The following is a 20,458-nucleotide window of genomic DNA, read 5'->3' on the forward strand; positions in this document are numbered from 1 at the left end:
GGCTGCAATATGCAAATTGCTTGATGAGAATGATAAGTGTCTACTGAACAAGACTTACAATTTGGAAACCACAGAGTAAGACCATTTTAATTTTATCAAACAACAGATTTTTACTGTTATCAAACTGCAACGTGTTAATCAACATTTTTTTTTACCTTATGACTAATGCGATCATATGGTCCGGCACAGGAAATGGAGTATATGTTACATTGCATGATGTGGATACAATTCTGAGAGATGGTGATACTACAAATAATGTAAGTGGCCATACAAGTTTCAATGACTAGTGTTCACTTCAATAACTAAAAATAGTTCATTTTATTAACATATATTTAATTGATTTTTGTTTTTGTAGGTCATTGGCAGCTTCGTAGAAATGCTTGAGATTGAGCAACAAGCAAAGAAGCTAGAAAAGAATAAATCATTCTTTTTCTCAAGCCTTTGTTAGGTAAGCCATCAATTTGTATTTAGTTTGAATTGATAAATTTTTACTGTGGTTTTAGTGTAACATTGTACTGTATTTTGGAGTTAATTTTTACTATTTGGTTTGCCAAAGATTGACAACTCATACAGTGTGTCACCAGCACAACTTGAGACATGACACTCTTATATGATTAAATGCAGTCTTTAGTGAAATGGGATTATGGGGAGCTGAGAAATCATTTAATTGATAAAGTCCTTGAACAAGATTTGAGTGGATATAGAAACCTTCATTTTTGCATGAATTCCAATGGGAACAAAAAGGAAGAAAAACCCTACCACTGGACACTTCTTGTATTTGACACTGAACTTGATGAGTGGAAACATTACAATTCTTTAAGGCCAAGAGACAACAGAGAAGATCCTTACCTTAAGGATGCAAAAAAGATTGTAAGTGCTTTGCATCATATTAATTTTTTGTTATGTTTTATTCTTGAATTTAATCGTGACCAAACAATTATACAATGATGTTAGATAACATATGTGGGTAGCAAGTTGGCCAACAAAACGAAGAAAGGTAAAAGAAAGTTTGCAAACTTGGTTTCGGTGAAAGATAGCCCACAACAACGCCCAACATCGTAAGTATTTCACGCTACTATTACATGTTTGAATTGGCAGTTTTCAAATTTGACTAAATCTAACAAGATATTGATTTTTATTAACAGTGTTGATTGTGGAATTATTGCTATGTTACATCATGCGGCAAATCATAAGAGATGAGCCTATTGCAAATTCTATGGAAGATGATGAAATTAACAATTTTCGAGCGTCAATAATGCATCAATTTTTGAATGATTATCCAAAAGCATGGACTGAGGAACACTTCAACCTCCAAAAAAAAACGAACAAGAGCTAAGACCTCAAGGATGACAATGTGGACAAGTTCTGGGGAACTACTGTGAATGATGTATGTAATTTCGATTTTTGTAAATGAAAGAACGGTGAAAAAGTAATTGTAAGTGAAAGAATACTAAAAGAGTATTAGATAGTACATGCTATGTCTATTGTTCTAGTAAATTTTACTGTGGTTTGGTGATTAATACATTCTTATAGTAGGATATTGTTTTGAGTGGGAATGAATGTTGTTATGGATAGAATACAATGATACAGGTAGAGGCTTAAGTTTTTTTTGACTGAATGTTACTATGAATGTTGGAATGAATGTTGCTATGAATTTTGTTTTGACTGGGAATGTAAGTGGAATGAATATTGCTATGGATGTTGTTTTGACTGGAAATGAATGTTGATGATATATGTAGTTGTGTTGTTAGATTTTTTTTTTTGCACAAAGATTGCATGATGATCATCAGGGGAGTTTGTGTGTTGTGGTAAATTTTGGTGAAAGTTGGAAATGTTTTTCTAAGGGGACTAACATATTTTCTGAAATAAAATAAAATTTTACTCTGAAATGAAGTAAAATTTTACTCTGCATAAAAGTAAAATTTTACTTTATATTCTGAAAGATGAGTAAATTGTTACACTCTGAATCTAAAAGTAAAATTTTACTCTGCATAAAAGTAAAATTTTACTCTGAAATAAGAGTAAAATGTTACCCGAAGAATCTAAAAGTAAAATTTTACTCTACATTAAAGTAAAATTTTACTTTGAAATAATAATAAAATGTTACACTTTGAATCTAAGAACAAAATGTTACAGCATGAATAAGTAAAATTGTACTCTGTATAAATGTAAAATTTTACTCTGTACAAAAGTAAAGTTTGGACTCTAAATCTAAAAGTAAAATGTTACTCTGCACTAAAGTAAAATTTTACTCTGAAAATTTTAATCTAAAAGTTACATTTTACTCTAAACATAGTAAAATTTTACTGTGAAACCACAAGCTCATCACACCCATAGACAACCATTCAACCACAAACAAATCAGAAACTAGAACAGACAACCATTCAAGAACATAGTAAAAATGTCTTTTATTGCAATGTCTCCTTACAAATCTAGTCTAAAAGACTATACTATTATTGCTATAGACTACTTATTGCAGAAGAACTGCATTATTTTCATACTTCTATTACAAAATCAATAATGTCTTTCACGACAATGCCTCCTTGAAAGTCTTCCTATTTTGACCGTACTTCTCGCATCTACCACACTGTACTCGTCTTATCTTCTCACCCCTAGATGGGATCCTATTCTTCCTTGGCCTACCAGGTGGCTTCTTGCAAATTGGAGGAAGGACAACAAAATCATTCATAGCTACAAGAGGTTTCTCAACAGTGGGTATTGGATAAATGGACTCAGCATAGCAATCTTTGAACTTGCTAGTGTAATAAAATGGTTCCACATGTGCATACAAATCACCTCCGCTCTTTTGGATAGCGGTCGCCGCGTGAACACAAAGAAATCCATTCAATTGCCATTGGTAACATGAGCAAGTTCTATTCAAGAGGTCAATGCTAACCGATGGCCGAGATTGAACCTCAAAAACATGATCACTTGACCGACTAACCAACCAAGTTCTTCCACTTTTAAGAGCATTTACTAATGTTGAATCCATCTCCGGAAAAAGAGAAGTATTCCATTTCTTAGCTTGTTCTCTCCTTCTCGACATCAAATCCATGATCTTCAACCTAATTGAATCAATCATCTTTGTAGTGGGCAAATGGCGAGCTTGACGGATCCATGAATTGAAAGACTCTGCCACATTCGAGTGCATTTCATTGTATTTTTGTCCTTTAAAATATGCATTAGTCCACTTGTCATAGGGCAAATTGGATAGAAACCCACAAACGATCCCTTTTCCCTCATCTTGTAATTCTTTCAAGCACTAATTAAAACATCCGACTGTCAGAGCGTCAGCACATGAAGAAAACAAAAAAACTATTCTACTCCTGAAAGTATTGCTGAAACTTGGACCAGGGAACATATCCCTCAAATTGGCCTTCAAGTGTTGGAGACAAAAATAGTGGTATGCAGTAGGTAAAACCTTGGGTAAAGCCTCTAAAAGTCCATCTTTCCGATTAGATATGAAGGTAATTGGTCTTTCATTCAACAATATATTCGACAAATGCGTAAAAAACCATTCCCAACTGTCTGTAGTCTCCGTATCGACAATTGCCATTGCAAGAGGGAAAAAACCTGAAAAATAACATTTTACAATTAGTAAGTATATTAAACGAAAAGGACAAATATAGTAGATTTTTACTCTGAATAACAGTAACATGTTAATCTGAGAATAAGTAACTTGTTACTTTTGAATAAACTATAGTAATATCTACCTTGATCCCCATCCTTCGTTGTAGTTGTTAACAAGGTGCCCTTATATTTCCCCTTCAGAAAAGTTCCATCAATAAACAATAGAGGACGACAATGCCTAAACCCTTGAATAGAAGCATTAAATGCAACAAAAAACCTCTTGAACTGTCCACATTGATGGTTATAGTTAAGACGCAAATAGCGACTAGGATTTGTGCTCATCACAATATCCATATACCATCGAATCTCATCATAAGACATAGAGAAATCTCCAAAAGTAGTAGTCCTAGCTTTCTCAACTCCCAACCAAGTGTAATTGTATGTAATGGTGAGCCCGTATTGATCTGTAAATTGGCGCACAACATCAATTTGACGAGTTTGGGGATTCCCACGAACTTCATTAACAATCAAACTTGCAACCAAATTTGAACTCATCCTTGAGTTTTTAGAAGTACGAGCTGCAGCTCCACAAGTATGCTCATCATGTAGAGTCCTAATGTAGAAAAAATTATTAGCACTTTCTAGAGATGCATGTACTCGCCATAAACAAGCTTTCGACTCCTGCATTGAACACACAGCAATGACCCGACACTTCTCATTCTTCACATACACAAACTCAAATCCTATCTCAATGGCATATCTACATAATGCAGTTCGGAAATCCTTTGCACCTCCAATAAATCTTTGACCTACATGAGTAATTCCATTCACCCATCCACAAGACAACAAAGTCCTTTCTTCATGTTGACAAAACATAGGGAGTAAATCAATTTCATCATCAGTAATGTTGGATCCAGTAGCGTCCCCTGATTCTCCAACTCTATGTTTTTCATTTGAAATGCCCATTTCAGTAATAGTCACATCAACCCGGTCAACACCAAGGGGATAAACAGGCGACAACATATTCTGAAAATCAAAATCATCATCAATCATGCATTGCGAATGTCCAGGCAAACAGTACGATAACAGTATGCAACCACTATTGTCAAACTTCTTCAATTTACAACTTAAGAAATTAGTTAAATCCTTCAACGTGCAATTTGACACAACCTTGAACACAATGGTACGATCACCATACTTGCAAACAACATAAGAGGTGGAACCATTTTACAAATCTGCAATCAATTAACAGTAAAATTTTACTGTCACTATCAAAGTATAATTTTACTATCACTATCAAAGTAAAATTTTACTATCACTACAATTCGTGTTTAGCTTGAATTGATAAAATTTTACTATGGTTTAGTGTAACATTGTACTATATTTTAGAGTTAATTTTTACTATTTAGTTTGCCAAAGATTGACAACTCATACAGTGTGTTACCAACACAACTAGAAACATGAATCTAAAAGTAAAATTTTACTCTGCATAAAAGTAAAATTTTACTCTGATATAGGAGTAAAATGTTACAAAAGAAATCTAAAAGTAAAATTTTACTCTGAAAATTTTACTCTAAATCTAAGAGTAAAATGTTATGCCCTGAATTTAAAAGTAAAATTTTACTCTGTATAAAAGTAAAATTTTATTCTGAAAAACGAGTAAAATGTTAGACTCTGAATATACAAGTAAAATGTTACTCCGCACAAAAGTAAAATTTTTGCAGACAATGAACTTGTTTGGTGCAACTTTTTTGCTAGTTAAAAATTGATAACTAAAACGCATAAGCTAAAAGAACATATCTCCCCTATATTCTCAATAATCAAAATTTTACTGTCATTCTAACACCAGAGTAAAATTTTACTCTCATTATAAACAGAGCAATAGAATCAGAATAAAATTTCACTCTCATTCTCTGAAACAAAAGATAGAGCAATCGAACCAGAGTAAAATTTTACTCTCATTCTCTGAAACAAAAGACACAGAAATAGAACTAGAGTAAAATTTTACTCTGATTCTGTCAGACGAAATCAAATCAAACACAACAAAAATAAATCAAAAACAAAAAAAAAAAAAACAAACAAAAACAAAAAAAAATTAATTAACAAATCAACATACCTAATTGAGAAGAAAAACCTCTATAACTCGATCAACAATCACAAATCTCAATGAAACTCTCGTTTAATTGAGAGTGTTGATCATCGGCCACCAAGTGAGAGATGTTCAGCTACGAGATCGTCTATTGTTGAACAAGTGAGAGATGTTCGGCTGCGAGATCTTCAGATTTGGAGATCGTCTTCATCGATTTTGTGAAGTATGATCGATTTGGAGATCGTCTTCATCGGCTGCGAGATCTTTAGCTCAAATTTCAAAATTTTCAAACGTATGATACTATACATATAAGGGCAATATTGTGATAAAAAAAAATAGAAATTATAAAACGCCTTTATTATGGTAGGCATTTCCTACTGAGGGGCTTTTTGAAAGAAAATTGATTGGGTTATCCTTTACCCTAGTAAAAAGGCCCAAAAAGGAGGTTTCACCAAAAATTCCTTGTTGTAGAGCAACTTGATTCACAACCTCCACTTGATTGGCCCAAAAGGAAGTGAATTGCATTGGGATCCGCAAGAGGCCTTGCATATTTGCACGACCATTGCGACCCAAAGATAATTCATTTTGATGTCAAAGCTGCAAATATATTGTTGAATGAGGAATATGAAGTAGCTGTTGGAGACTTTGGGTTAGCGAAACTTATGGATTACAAGGATACAAATATTACCACTGCTGTATGTGGTAGAATTGGGCATATTGCTCCCGAGTACCTCTCCACTGGAAAGTCTTCAGAGAAAACTAATGTTTTTGGGTATGGAATCATGCTTCTGGAGCTCATCACTGGACAAAGGGCTTTTGATCTTGCTTGACTTGCCAATGACGACGACGTTATGTTGCTTGATTGGGTAAGCATTTATTTCTCTCATATGATCTGTTTTCATTACGTATCTAGGGTACTTGAGTTGGCTATTTTCATACCATTCTTTGAGTTCATCTTAAAAGCCCTTCTGTAAAAAATCTGCTTTTAATTTGCTGGCTATAAGGTTTGTCAGAAGCACATGAATGGAATTATTATTATGTTGCTTATATAATTCAAAATGAGTCGAGTAATGTTCATGATGGTATTCAAAAAAAAATAATGTCTCGCTCAATGCATTTAAACTAAAGTCCACTCAACAATTACATTGAAGAAATTTGTCATTATCGTGATTTGCTAATTTTTACAGTATCACAATCTTAAATGACCATCATGTTTTCAAATGCTAGGAAACTTAGAATTTAGTCATCTTTTAATTTATAGTATTGAACCTTGAAACGAAAAATACACCATAATACTATATGAGGCTCAGTCTTTACCTTGGACACCATAAATTCTATATTGAAATTTTAGGATTGAAGTTTTCAAACATTTCAATTTGGACAAAGAAAAGGAAATTTTGAATCAAAATTGAAAATCATAAGCCACCTTTGTCTGTCCGTTTCATTTTTATTATCAGTTTTCAAATGTTCGATTTTGTGATATTTTCTATTACTATTATGCCACTTTCTCTAATTTGGAAAGTAGTTGATAGACAGTGCTCTTCCTTATTAATGAGATCATTTCATAACCTATCATATGACATTTGTGATTCAAAATACCCAAACAATTCAAGTGAAAGGACTTCTGAAAGACAAGAAGGTGGAAACACTAGTCGATGCAGATATGCAGGGAAACTATGTTGAAGATGAGGAGGAGCAACTTATCCAGGTGGCTCTGCTCTGCACGCTGAGCTCCCCAATGGAACGTCCCAAGATGTCGGAAGTTGTCAGAATGCTCGAAGGTGATGGGTTGGTAGAGAGGTAGGAAGAGTGGCAGAAGGAAGAGATGTTTCGGCAAGAGTTCGTCAATATCCACCACCAAAATAACGATTGGATCATTGCCCAAGTCAACAACCTTCCCGACGCCACTCCCAACCTCCCTCCAGAAGAATTGTCCGGTCCCAAATGATCTTTTAAATGGATTTTGTTTTCGGCATATAGAGAAGTCTCTTGGAGTCCCACTCTTTATTCAAATGTGATATATACGATCTGTGTATATGATTTCTCCTCTTTAGTTTTTTTTTTAGCTCGGTTTATATGACGATGATTATGAATTTTTAGGTATAAGAAAAAACATGATTGGAAAGGCTATGTTATGTGTCCAATTAGTATATATTTTATACACCAATAAATACATTTTTTTTTTAGTCTGAAAGCAAATTATAACACTTGAGCATTTGTGATTACTGATTATAACTTTGTTAAGCATTTGGGATCTCTGAATATAGCTTGGAAGATTGAAAGCAAAGGGACATCTCTAAAATTCGATGTACTTCTTCAAGTGTGGGACACATCTCATGTTTGCCGAATCTAAGAATATGAATGAGATAAAAAAATGCTCTGCCGAGGCTTAACCGAATTTACCAATGGAACGATTTTTGAAGAAGAGCGGTCAATACCAAAAAAAAAAAAAATTAAAAAATTGAATATCCACATAGAAGATGTAAACACTGTTTGTTACAGCTTTTGGGGGGTAATTATTGCTTATTTTGATTTGGGAGTCTGTGTCAGACTGTTCGGTGCAGCTTCTACCTATAGCTTATTAGACAGAAGTAGCTTAAATAAATTGAAAAAAGCTGATTATTTGAAAGCTGGGGTAGGAGTGCTTTTAGTTTCTGCTTTCTGATTATCAGCTTTTAACTTAAAAAAAGCTCCACCAAACAAGGCCGTAGCCATTGTTGCAAAAAGGGCATTTCATCTCTCCCTCCCCTCTCTCTCATGTTGACGAAATAACACACTTCATCCATCTTATGCCTACATTTTTTAACAGTATAGTTGACATGGGGTTCTCTATACCTAAATTCTTTTGAGCACATTTGTTATGATAGAATAGGTTGAAATGAAATGCTCATTTTAACTTTGCATTTTCTTTCTCTTGTTTTGGTATATCTTATTTAAGTGAAAATAATTTAAATGACTATTCTAACAAAATGTGATAATGCCTAATCCTTACACCAACTCATTTATTTCTTCTGAAACAGTCGCATTCATTGACATCTCTGGGACAAGGCTTTAGTTAAGCTCTAACTTTCTTCCCCCCAATAGAATGTAAGGAAGTTCGTTTCTGAAATGTTTTTTTTTAAAAAAAAAATTCAAGAAATAAAAATAAAACTATTACTAGAAATTTTTAATAGGAAAATACCAATCAAGGAGTAGCGTAGAGAACGAAGATTGAGAGAGACATTGCTTTAGTTTAGTTTGTTTAGACACTGCTTTAGTATGTTTAGTTTGATTTTTCAAAAACGGTTTTGTGACACCCTATTTGGTTTCAATTATCTGAATTTTAATTTTTTGAAAATTAAGGTTTTTATTTTTCGTATTTTTTTTTATTTTTAGTGAATTTTTTAATAATTAATTAATTAATTTTTTAGATGCACCTAATCTAGATGTACTTAAAAAGTAAAATATTTGTAAAACCAAATCAAACCAAACCATACCAAACCAAGCTTTAAGTCTCATTAAATGGGGTCGACTACATGAATCTTTTTTTTCCACTCGACTCTATCCATGGCTATTTCGTTAGTCAAATTAAGGAGATTCTTATATCTATTTACTTAACTAGTCCACATCAATCTAGGTCTACCCTTTCCCCTAACACAACCATCTGCCGTCATTGTATCGCATTTTTTCACTACTACCTCTGTTGGTCTCCATTGTATATGACCAAACCGTCTCAATCTATTCTCTCTCAACTTATCTTCTATCGGTACTACTCCAACCCATTCTCGAATATATTCATTTCTAACTCTGTTTTTTCTAATCTTGCCACACATCCATCTTAGCATCCTCATCTCAGCAATACTCATCTTCTCTACATGTTGTTTCTTATTTGCCTAACATTTCATTCCATACAACATCGCTGGTCTAATAGCTGTTCTATAGAACTTCTCTTTTAGTCTAATAGGTACTCCTTTATCGCACAGTACTCTCCACTTAAGTCACCCCGCCTTAATTCTGTAGACCACAGTCGCACCAATCTCCCCAATCATTGTGATAATTGATGCTAAATACCGAAAATGTTCACTCTTACGTAGTTCTTTGTCCTCAATCTTCACTTCTCCTCTGCTTCATTGTGACTATTACTAAAATTACACTCCATATACTCTGTCTTAGTTCTGCTTATCCTAAATCCTTTAGATTCAAGTGTTTTTCTCCAAAATCTCTAACTTAGTATTAACTCCTTCTCTAGTCTCATCCACTAACACGATATCATCTGCAAAAAACACATACAATGGAATATCCTCTTGAATATTGCACGTCAACTCATCTATAACTAAAGCAAAAATATAAGGACTTAAGGTTGATCCTTGATGTAACCATACATAAATTGGAAATTCACTCGTCTCTCCCTAATCACATTAATGTAACCTTTTGCCACCACTTTCTTCTCTAACACCCACCAGATTATATCCCGGGATACTCTATCATATGCTTTCTCAAGATTGATAAAAATCATATAATTATCTTCTTCTTTTTTTCTTTTTTTTTTCTTTCTCTCTGTATATTTTTCTATTACTCTCCTCAAAAGATAGATTGCTTCCATTGTTGACCTACCAAGCATAAACCCAAATTGATTCTCTGACACCTCTGTTATATCTTGCAATTGACGTTCCATTACTCTCTCCCACACTTTCATTGTGTGACACATTAACTTGATTCCTCTGTAGTTGTTACGATTTTGGACATCTCCTTTATTCTTATATATTGGCACTAAAATATTCTTTCTCCACTCCTCTGGCAATTTTCTTGTCAACAAAATCTTGCTAAATAACCTAGTCAACCAAACAATCCTCTTCTTACCCAAACATTTCTACGCTTTAATCGGTATATCATTGGGTCCTAAAGCTTTATTCAATTTCATCTTCTTAAGTGCAAACTTCACTTCGAAGTCCCTAATCCTACGATAGAACCTGTAGTCCTGGTTTTCCTTATTACTGCCTAATTCTTCCCCTTTTAACATACCTCAATGTTCCTCATTTACCAACTTCTCAAAATAGTTCTTCCACCTCTTCTTAATTTCTTCATCCTTCACCAACACCTTAAAGTCCTCACCATTGATGCACTTAATCTGATTAAAATATCCTGTTTTCCTCTCTCTTATCTTAGCAAGTTTGTATATCCTCTTCTCTCCATCCTTACTATCTAATCTAGTGTATAGGTCAGCATAAGTTTTCAACTTAGTCTCTCTCACTACCTTTTTGACCTCTTTATTGGCCAATCTATAGCGCTTAAGGTTTTCCTTAGTTCTATCATTCTGCCACTTTTTAAAGCTCTCTCTCTCTCTCTCTCTTTTTTTTTTTATTTTTTTTTATCTTTATTACCATTTGGACCTCCTCCCTCCACCATCAAGTTTTCCTAAAGTTGGGTCCCTTTCCTTTCGACTCTCCAAGAACTTCCCTTGAGATTCTCCTTATGCAATTGGCCATCGAGTTTCACATAGTGTTAGTATCATCTTCCAAGTCCCAAGTACCTTATTTATCCATTCTATTATTAAATATGTCTAGTTTATCCCCTTTTAGGTCACACTATCTAGTCCTGCGATGCCCACTATTTTTTCGAGTTTTGGTATTGCCCTTTAAAGCATAAATCTAGTACCAAAATCCTATGTTGAGACGTCAAGCTCTCTCTAGGAATCACCTTACAGCCGCCCCATTTTAGACGGTCCTATTTTCTTTCTAGAAAGTAATCTATTTGGCTCTTAATTGATTAACTCTTAAAGGTTATCAAATGCTCTTATCTCTTCTTATACATAGTATTGACCACCACTAGATCAGAAGCCAATACAAAATCTAAAATATTCTCTCCAGCCTTATTTCTATGACCAAAACCATACCCACCATGTACCCTCTCATACCCTAGTTTATCTACTCCTACATGGCCATTGAAATCACCACCTATAACTAGGTTCTCTTTTACGGGTATCTCCTGTAATACCTCATCCATTTGGTTCCAAAAAACTCTCTTAGTTTGATCATCTAATCCTATTTGGAGGGCATATGCACTAATAACGTTTACTATATTATCTCCAATAACTAGTTTAACTAACATAATCCTATCATATTTTCTGATGACCGCAACTACATTTTCTACAAGACTCTTGACAACTATTATTCCTAACCATTCCTGTGTCTATCATTGCCACTATAATATAGCTTAAAACTAGTATCCTCTATTTCCCGAGCTTTTTCACCAATCCACTTTGTTTCTTGTACGCAAGCTATACTAACTCGTCTCCTAATCATGACATCTACCAATTCTATAGTTTTACCGATTAAGGTTTCTATATTCCATGTGGCTACCCTAAACCTATACTAACTCGTCTCCTAATCATGATATCTACCAATTCTATAGTCTTACTAGTTAAAGTTTTTATATTCCATACGGCTACCCTAAACCTAAAATCTTGGACTAGCTTCTTTATCCGCGCTCGTCCAGAAAAACGCAGAAACCTTTGTCCATTTTTCACCCCACCCAGGTGTCAATGCGGCGCCCTTTGCTCACTTTTCAAAACACCCGAAGGCAGGTGCAACGTGTCACTTAAGGGGAACGACCTAGTATTTAATCGATTCAAAGTATTAGGCTTCATGTCATAAAGGATCCAAGTGACTTTTTTACGTGTTGACTGTCGGCTACCTTAACACACAACCCTCTGCCATTACTTGAGCTTGAGACCAGCGAAGTTGCTTAACATCATTTTAAAAAATCAACAAATACAAAAACATTCTCAAATTTTCATTTTTTTTGGTATTTTTGGTATTTAGTGAAAATTTTAAAGTTTTTTTTATACAAATATTATACTTTTTAATTGTATTTTCATTAAGTGTATCTAAAAAGTACAAAATTAGCTTAAACTATTTAAAAAAATTCACTAAATACAAAAAATACGAAAAATAAAAAAACTCAATTTTTAAAAAATGGTAGAAAATTTTATTTTAAGGGTTAGTTACACTGTAAAACATAACTAGCTGTCCTTGATAAATGCACTGTAAAATAAATATCTTAAGGGTTTGTTATGTTATTTTATTTTTTTAATAGAAGTGAGCATATTTTAGTTTTTTTTTTTAAATACTTTTTTGATGCATCTAAAAAGTTTAAAAATAAAATAAAATAAAAAGACAAAAATATGAAGATGAAAAAACACTAAAGGTAAAATAAACTGGGAGGAGGAGGGGGGAATCACATTTTCATATTTTTTTTTGTCTTTAGTGAATTGTTTTTATTTTTATTTTTTTCAGATTTCTTCACATATACTGTACTTTTAAGTGCTGACAGTTAAAAAATTGTAGTTGACCCAAAGTTTTTGAGCAAATGTTGAAAAATTTTAAAATCAATATTCCCAACCTTGCTTAATCTCAACAATGTGTCCATGATCTCATTGCTTCATTGTTGTAGAGTGATCTGATTCATAACCCCCACTTGATTAGACCAAAAGGAAGCGAATTGCATTGGGATCCGCAAGAGGCCTTGTATATTTGCACGATCATTGCAACCCAAAGATAATTCACCGTGATGTCAAAGCAGCAAATATATTGTTGGATGAGGAATTCGAAGCAGTTGTTGGAGACTTTGGGTTAGCGAAACTTATGGATTACAAGGATACACATGTTACCACAGCTGTACGTGGTATAATTGGGCATATTGCTCCTGTGTACCTCTCCACTGGAAAGTCGTTAGAGAAAACTGATGTTTTTGGGTATGGAGTCATGCTTCTGGAGCTCATCATTGGATATAGGGCTTTTGATCTTGCTCGACTTGCCAGTGACGACGACGTTATGTTGCTTGATTGGTAAGCATTTATTTTCCTTATACGATCTGTTTTCATTACGTAACTAGGGTACTTGAGTTGGCTATTCTCATACCATTCTTTGAGTTCATCTTAAAAGCCCTTCTGTAAAAAATCTGCTTCCAATTTGCTAGCTATAAGGTTTGTCAGAAGCACATAAACAGAATTGTTATTCTGGTGCTTATATAATTCAAAATGAGTCGAGTAATGTTCATGATGGTATTCAAATAAAATAAAATAAATAAATGTCTCGCTCAATGCATTTTAAAGTAAAGTCCACTCAACAGTTACATTGAAAAAATTTGTCATTATTGTGATTTGCTAATTTTTACAGTATCACAATCTTAAATGACCATCATGTTTTCAAATGCTAGGAAAATGAGAATTTATTCATCTTTTAATTTATAGTATTGAACCTTGAAAAGAAAAATACACCATAATACTATATGAGGCTCAGTCTTTACCTTGGACACCACAAATTCTATATTGAAATTTTAGGATTGAAGTTTTCACACATTTCAATTTGGACAAAGAAAAGGAAATTTTGAATCAAAATTGAAAATCATAAGCCACCTTTATCTCTCCGTTTCATTATTATTATTAGTTTTCAAATGTCCGATTTTGTGATCTTTTCTATTACTATTATGCCGCTTTCTCTAACTTGGAAAGTAGTTGGTAGACGGTGCTCTTCCTTATTAATGAGATCATTTCATAACCTGCATCTGTGATTCAAAATACCCAAAAAATGTAGGTGAAAGGAATTCTAAAAGACAGGAAGGTGGAAACATTAGTTGATACAGATATACAAGGAAACTATGTTGAAGATGAGGTGGAGCAACTTATCCAGATGGCTTTGCATTGCATGCCGAGCTCCCTAATGGAACGTCGCAAGATGTTGGAAGTTGTCAGAATGCTTGAAGGCGATGGGTTGGCGGAAAGGTAGGAAGAGTGGTAGAAGGAGGAGATGTTCCGACAAGATTTTGTCAATATCCACCACCAAAATAACGATTGAATCATTGCCCAAGTCAACAACCTTCCTGACTCCACTCCAACCTCCCTCCAGAAGAATTGTTCTGTCCTAGATGATCTTTTAAATGGATTTTGTTTTCGGCATACAGAGAAGTCTCTTGGAGTCGTACTCTTTATTCAAATGTGAGATATACCATTTGTGTATACAATTTTTTCTCTTTAGCTTTATATATATATATATATATATAACTCAATTTATATGAGGATGATTATGAATTTTTAAGTATAAGCAAAAATATGGTTGGAGAGGCTATGTAATGCGTCCAATTAGTATATATTTTATACACCAATAAATACATTTTGTTTTTAGTCTGAAAGCAAATTATAACACTTGAGCATTTGTGATTACTAATTATAGCTTTGTTAAGCGTTTGGGATCTCTGAATAAAGCTTGGAAGATTGAAAACAAAGGGATATCTCTAAAATTCGATATACTTCTTCAAATGTGGGACACATCTCATGTTTGCTGAATCTAAGAATACGAATGAGATAAAAAAATCGCTTTGCAACGGAATCTACCTATGGAACGATCTTTGAAGAAAAGAGGGGTCAATACCCAGAAAATAGATTTTTAAAAAAATGGATATGCACATAAAAGATGTAGCCATTGTTGCAAAAAGGACATTTCATATCTCTCTCTCTCTCATGTTGACGAAATAACACACTTCATCTACCTTGTGTCTAAATTTTTTAACAATATAGTTGATACATGGTTCTCTATACCCAAATTGTTTTGAGCACGTTTGCTATGATAGAATGGGCTGAAATGAAACGCTCATTTTGAATTTGCATTTTCATTTTTTTTATTATTTTGGTACGCTTTATTTAAGTGAAAATAATTTAAATGACTATTCTATCAAAATGTGATAATGCCTATTCTTTTTACTAACTCATTTATTTCTTCTGAAACAGTCACATTCATTGAATTATATTTTAAGAATTCCATACTTTCAAATTTTTATGATTTACAATTCTTGTACTTTGAAATTTTTAAAAGAAAAATGATTCAGACCTCTAAAAAAAGACCACTAATGGAGCTCTAATTTGTCTTTTTCTTTCCCTTCTTTTGTCTTTTACTTCATTATTTTTATTTTTATTTTTTATTGCTTGACAGCTCACTAGAGCTGTACGGCTGCACCTCTAATCAGAGGTCTACAGCAGCGTTGTTTTTAAAATTGTGACTTTTTGGGACAACGGCTTTGGTTAAGCTCTGGCTTTCTTCCCCCCAGTATGTAGGACGTTTCTGAAATTTTAAAAAAAAAATTCAAGAAATAAAAATAAAGAAAACTATTACTACAAACTTTTACTAGGAAAATACCAGTCAAGAGAAGAGAAGAGTAGAGAACAGAGATTGAGAGAGACAGTGCGTGAGGGAATGTGAAAGAGAGAGAGAGAGGCTTTGACTAAAACCCCGCCACAATCGACTCTCTCTCTCTAACCCCCTTCCTTACGGACCATTATATTCTTTCCCTATCTCTCTCTCCGGCATTCTCTCAGAATTTTCCCGGGTAAGTGAAAGAAAATTTCCTTATCTACCTTCAGCGTCAAAGTCAGCTCCAACCAGTTCCCCTCCGGTGAGCTCCGGCGACGACTTCCCCTTCCGATTCCCGTTTTCAATCAACCAATAGGTGCCACTGTTTGGCTACCAAGGGGTTTAGATTTCCTGCAACCAAAAGTTTGATTTTGAGTGTTTTTGAGTTTTTTTTTTTTTAATTACTAGTTCCAAGTGTTGATGAGGAATATATAGGTTTATAGCTGAAGCAATTGTTGTGTCAATGGATCGAGTGGTCTTGGCGATCTCATCCTCGGCTTTTCTTTGCCTATTTCTGGTTTTTCCTCGGTTATTTCAGGCCTCTGGTAATGCCGAAGGTGAGTTCCGATTCTGTTAGCTTCGATTTTATGTTGATTTTGACGTTTTCTTTGCGTCAATTTGAGTCAATGTTTCTTGGATTGTGTTCTGCTTGCATTGAACTTTGCATAATCAAATTCAGCAATCACTGAACTTTTAATGGATTTATTCAGTTCTGAGCTTGGAATCATTACGTGAAATTCGGAAAAGAACTGAAATTGGAATTTACAGTTCATTTATTCAATTATTTATTGAATTCAATCAAAAATTCAAGTACTTAGCATTACTAGTGCAAGTTTTAAATTTTAATTTCATATAAAAATAAAATAAAATAAAATAAACTTGAACTTAAATGGTGTGTTCTGCTTTTTGAAGTGCTCCCCTAATAGCCTGGAGCACGGTTGATTAGTTGGATTAATAGTGAGGGGGATTAATAATTTATGAGATTAGTGTAGGATTAGTTATCCAGTTGGATTAGTGAGGGACATAATTCCCTCTAGTCCATGTTTGTTTCGCAATAGATATGGAAATATATAATCTCAATTACATGTATATTTTATGTTATTAGTTGTAGGATTAAAAAATGGGTCAATTTTATTGGATAGAATGGCACTGGAACCTAATTGGAATAATGAAATTGGAAACCACACAATGAAATGTGAGTGCCATGAATTAATAATCCTAATCTTATGCTATAATCCGCTAATCAAACAAAGCCTTGATGTCGTATATAGTAACTTTGAATTAAGTTGTAGAATTTGAAAATCTTCAGGCTATGGTATGAGTGTTAATCTTTTAGACAATTTAGTAGCTTACCTCCTCTTGGGATTTGTTTTGGTTGATGATGTTTGTTAGAATTATGGTGAAAGTGAAATATTGTATTAAGATTGATATAACTATTACAAGTGGTAGCTTGTTTGTAGGGTTGCATAGACTGATCAACGAAGAAACCCAGAGTGCTAATCATTTAATAATTTAAGCAAGGAAATAGGTAAATATAGGAATAGAATATCTTGGAAATATTCTCTAACAATGTTAATGCATTTGACAAGTACCTGATGATTGCCTCTTTCATGAAGCACATGCGATGCCTTGAATGCGCTGAAGATCGACTTAACTGATCCTAATAATGTTCTACAAAGTTGGGATGCTACACTTGTCAATCCCTGCACTTGGCATCACGTAATGTGCAACAGTGAGAACAGTGTTACAAGAGTGTAAGTTGCTAACATTTGTGACAATTATTGTGATGTAAATTACTATTTCAAACTGTTGTTGCTTTCATACTTCCATTTTTAGGTGTGTGATTGATGATGAATTTTGCTTCCATTTGTATACACCCAGTGGTCTTGGAAATGCAAACTTGTCTGGTCAACTGGTTCCACAAGTTGGACTGCTTCTGAATTTGCAGTACTTGTGAATCGTGCTTCAGTACTACTTTAGCTCATACTAATTTATCACTTGTTTCATAACCTTTATTCTTATTATATATCTACCTTTTGAGAATATGAGGATTTACTTTAAAGATGATATCTTTGTATTAAAGTTTCAATAACGTGAACTTTGGTGACTCCTTGAAAGTCTTAATAGTTGATTGTATAATGTAAGCTTCTTATTACTTATTGCATAAGCTAATAAACGTAACAAGTTCTAGATCATAAATTTCTTTCCTCTTTTAGTTGTTAACAAAAATATAATTCATTTTTATTTTTGGCCATATTCTGATGTTGAGAAATAATAATGTGCATTGACAAAAATTAACTTTGCTTTGGCGGAACTTAGTTACTTTCTATATGTCGTAGTTTTGAATCCTCTGTTGAATCTTTCATTGTGCTGTATTCAAGACACTTGAGACCCTAGTTTCATTCCCTCGATTTAACTATCTGAATATCATCATTTTATGTATAAAGATTGAAGAATCTAAAAATCCCCTAGATGTTGATTTGTGATTATGTATCAATTTTAAGCAGCATATAACAATCCCAATCAAACAATCAAGACAAATTGACACAACTATTTTACGTGAAAAAACCACAATTGGACACCTTCAATTGTGATAAAAAACCACAGGCAAAAGCCACAAAATAATCCACTAAAAAGACATAAAGGAATTACACAGGTATACTCTCAATTACCTAGCGAATCCATGCCCGAATTGAACCAACCCCTATATGCCTCTTTGTGACAACTCTTACCTCTGATTAGCGTTAAATTGTGATTAAGCCTGATAAAGTAGTTGATTAGGATGAAATCCTAAATTGTTTGTATGAGTGTGTGTTTAGAATGCATTTCTATCTGTTTGTCATTGAATGATCTGTTCATATTTTAATTTCGAATTGCGAATTGAAAGCCCTATTAGCAACTGATTCAGAAATTGATTAGTATAATAGCTAATTAGGATTTATGTGATTTTATGGTAGGTTTAACTAAAATTCAATTTGGAATGATTAAGCTAGCATTGTTAATGTTATATTATTTGAGCCTAGATTATTTACATTATTGCCATTGAGTGGGCCACATTTAGAGTCATTATTTGGGGCTTAATTCTTATACTTGATGCATCATCTTTTCATCCATCTTCCAGACCAAAAATCGTGAGAGAGAGGGAGATAGGAGAAAATTGATTTCATCAAGATATTAGCTTGAAATTTAGAAGGAATTGAAAAGAACTTGCAAAATTGGGCTTCCATACTTAGAATTCAAGACTTAAGGTAGGGGATTATTTCTCTTAATTGTGAATTTAAGTAGTTTCTTGCATGGTTCATGGAAATGTTGGAGACTAGAGTCAAATTATAGCCTCAAGAGTTGAATTGAGAAGCAATGTGTGCATGCATGTCCATATCATTGAGTTTTGAGATCATTTACATGAGAATTTTCACATGCATGTCCATATTTTGGTTGTAATCCATGAATTTACCATGTTTGAGTTCAAGCTTGCATTTGATCATGCTTTGGAGCATTGGAACTCATGAGAACTCATGCATGTTATGTTCTTGCATTGTTCTTCAAGTTTACATTACAAATTGTGTTCAATTGTCATACTTTTGGGTTTTGATTTTGTAAAATGATCTTTAAAACATATTGTATTATGGGTTTCTAAGTGTTTTCTAGAAAATTAGCCCAGAAAAATTGAATTTGAAGCTTTAGAGGTTGAGTTTTGTGCTTGAGGATCAATCTGGAAATTCCAAATTTTTTATCCACGTTTGAGTGAAGGAATTCACGCTCGAGCGTACACTATGAGTACATGCACTTCCGCTCAAGCGTCGAGGGTCACGCTCGAGCGTGAAATGCAATATGCCCAGAAGTTCATGTGTTTTGCAGTCTGCTCGAGCGAGATGATCTGCGCTCGAGCGAGGGTCTGAGTCTCACGCTCGATCGTGGGTCAAGCATCCATCGAGCGTGAAAAACGTGCAACTAGTACTTTTTCATGAGTTTGCAGTCCGCTCGAGCGAGGGAAGTCACGCTCGAGTGGAGCCTCTTTGTCTGCACGTCCGCTCGAGCGTGGAAAGCCACGCTTGAGCGAGAGCAAATTTTGAAAAAGTGTTTTAAAGTACATTTTTGCATCATCATCCCATCCTAGGCATTCCTAGGCCATGTTTAAAGCATCTTAATGAGGATAATGTTTTAGAACCACACTAAGTCAAGTTAAGGGGCTAAGTTATTAATCCCAAGTGTTTAACTTAGTGTGTGTTCGTTCTGAAACTGTGTAGGGTTGGCATCCGAGGACGCTGATTAGCCTGTCTATAGCCCAGTAATCTGTGAGTAACAATATCGTAAAGATATGTTCAATTCTAATTATTTTCTGGACGATTGACTGTACTGTTTTCTGAAGTAACGTTGTTTACTGAATGAATGTTTGTCTTATTTGTGAACCGTACTCGTGGCATCCATAGTAACTTATTGTTACTGCTACTGTATTGTTACTGTTACTGCTACTATTATAGAGATCTCTGTTAGTTCCTATCCTTGGAACTACTGTTACTGTATTGATGGCCATCAACTGACTGCTCGGTCTATTAAGACCTACTGTACTGTTTTGCTATTGGATGTACCACATATGATTGTTATGACCTCTAATTGACTGATATGGCATGAAATA

At 34.0% G+C, this 20,458-nt stretch overlaps 3 protein-coding genes and 1 pseudogene across 3 annotated transcripts in view; 3 read left to right on the plus strand and 1 right to left on the minus strand.

Annotated features, from left to right (window-relative positions):
• Positions 1 to 7,698, plus strand: part of LOC114258790 (BRASSINOSTEROID INSENSITIVE 1-associated receptor kinase 1) — a 40,862-nt gene extending 33,164 nt beyond the window's left edge. The window contains 3 exon segments of the mRNA XM_082914460.1: positions 6,131 to 6,525; position 6,573; positions 7,273 to 7,698. Coding sequence (XP_082770586.1) covers positions 6,131 to 6,525; position 6,573; positions 7,273 to 7,607 — 731 coding nt within the window. The 3' untranslated portion in view covers positions 7,608 to 7,698.
• Positions 7,699 to 10,661: 2,963 nt separating this feature from the next.
• On the minus strand, positions 10,662 to 11,746 carry LOC145813753 (uncharacterized). Its single transcript, XM_082909677.1, has 2 exons — positions 11,448 to 11,746; positions 10,662 to 10,845 (listed from the first exon to the last, which is right to left on the minus strand). Exons 1-2 carry the CDS (start codon positions 11,744 to 11,746, stop codon positions 10,662 to 10,664), a joined length of 483 nt encoding a protein of 160 aa, XP_082765803.1.
• Positions 11,747 to 11,938: 192 nt separating this feature from the next.
• Positions 11,939 to 14,424, plus strand: LOC145813754 (BRASSINOSTEROID INSENSITIVE 1-associated receptor kinase 1-like). Its single transcript, XM_082909685.1, has 4 exons — positions 11,939 to 11,974; positions 13,123 to 13,484; positions 13,616 to 13,622; positions 14,233 to 14,424. Exons 1-4 carry the CDS (start codon positions 11,939 to 11,941, stop codon positions 14,422 to 14,424), a joined length of 597 nt encoding a protein of 198 aa, XP_082765811.1.
• A 1,850-nt stretch (positions 14,425 to 16,274) lies between these two features.
• LOC114277947 (BRASSINOSTEROID INSENSITIVE 1-associated receptor kinase 1-like) overlaps positions 16,275 to 20,458 on the plus strand; it is a 59,399-nt pseudogene continuing 55,215 nt past the window's right edge.

The sequence above is a fragment of the Camellia sinensis genome, chromosome 2, assembly GCF_055761805.1.
Source record: "Camellia sinensis isolate YWXY chromosome 2, ASM5576180v1, whole genome shotgun sequence".
Classification (NCBI taxonomy): Eukaryota; Viridiplantae; Streptophyta; class Magnoliopsida; order Ericales; family Theaceae; genus Camellia; species Camellia sinensis.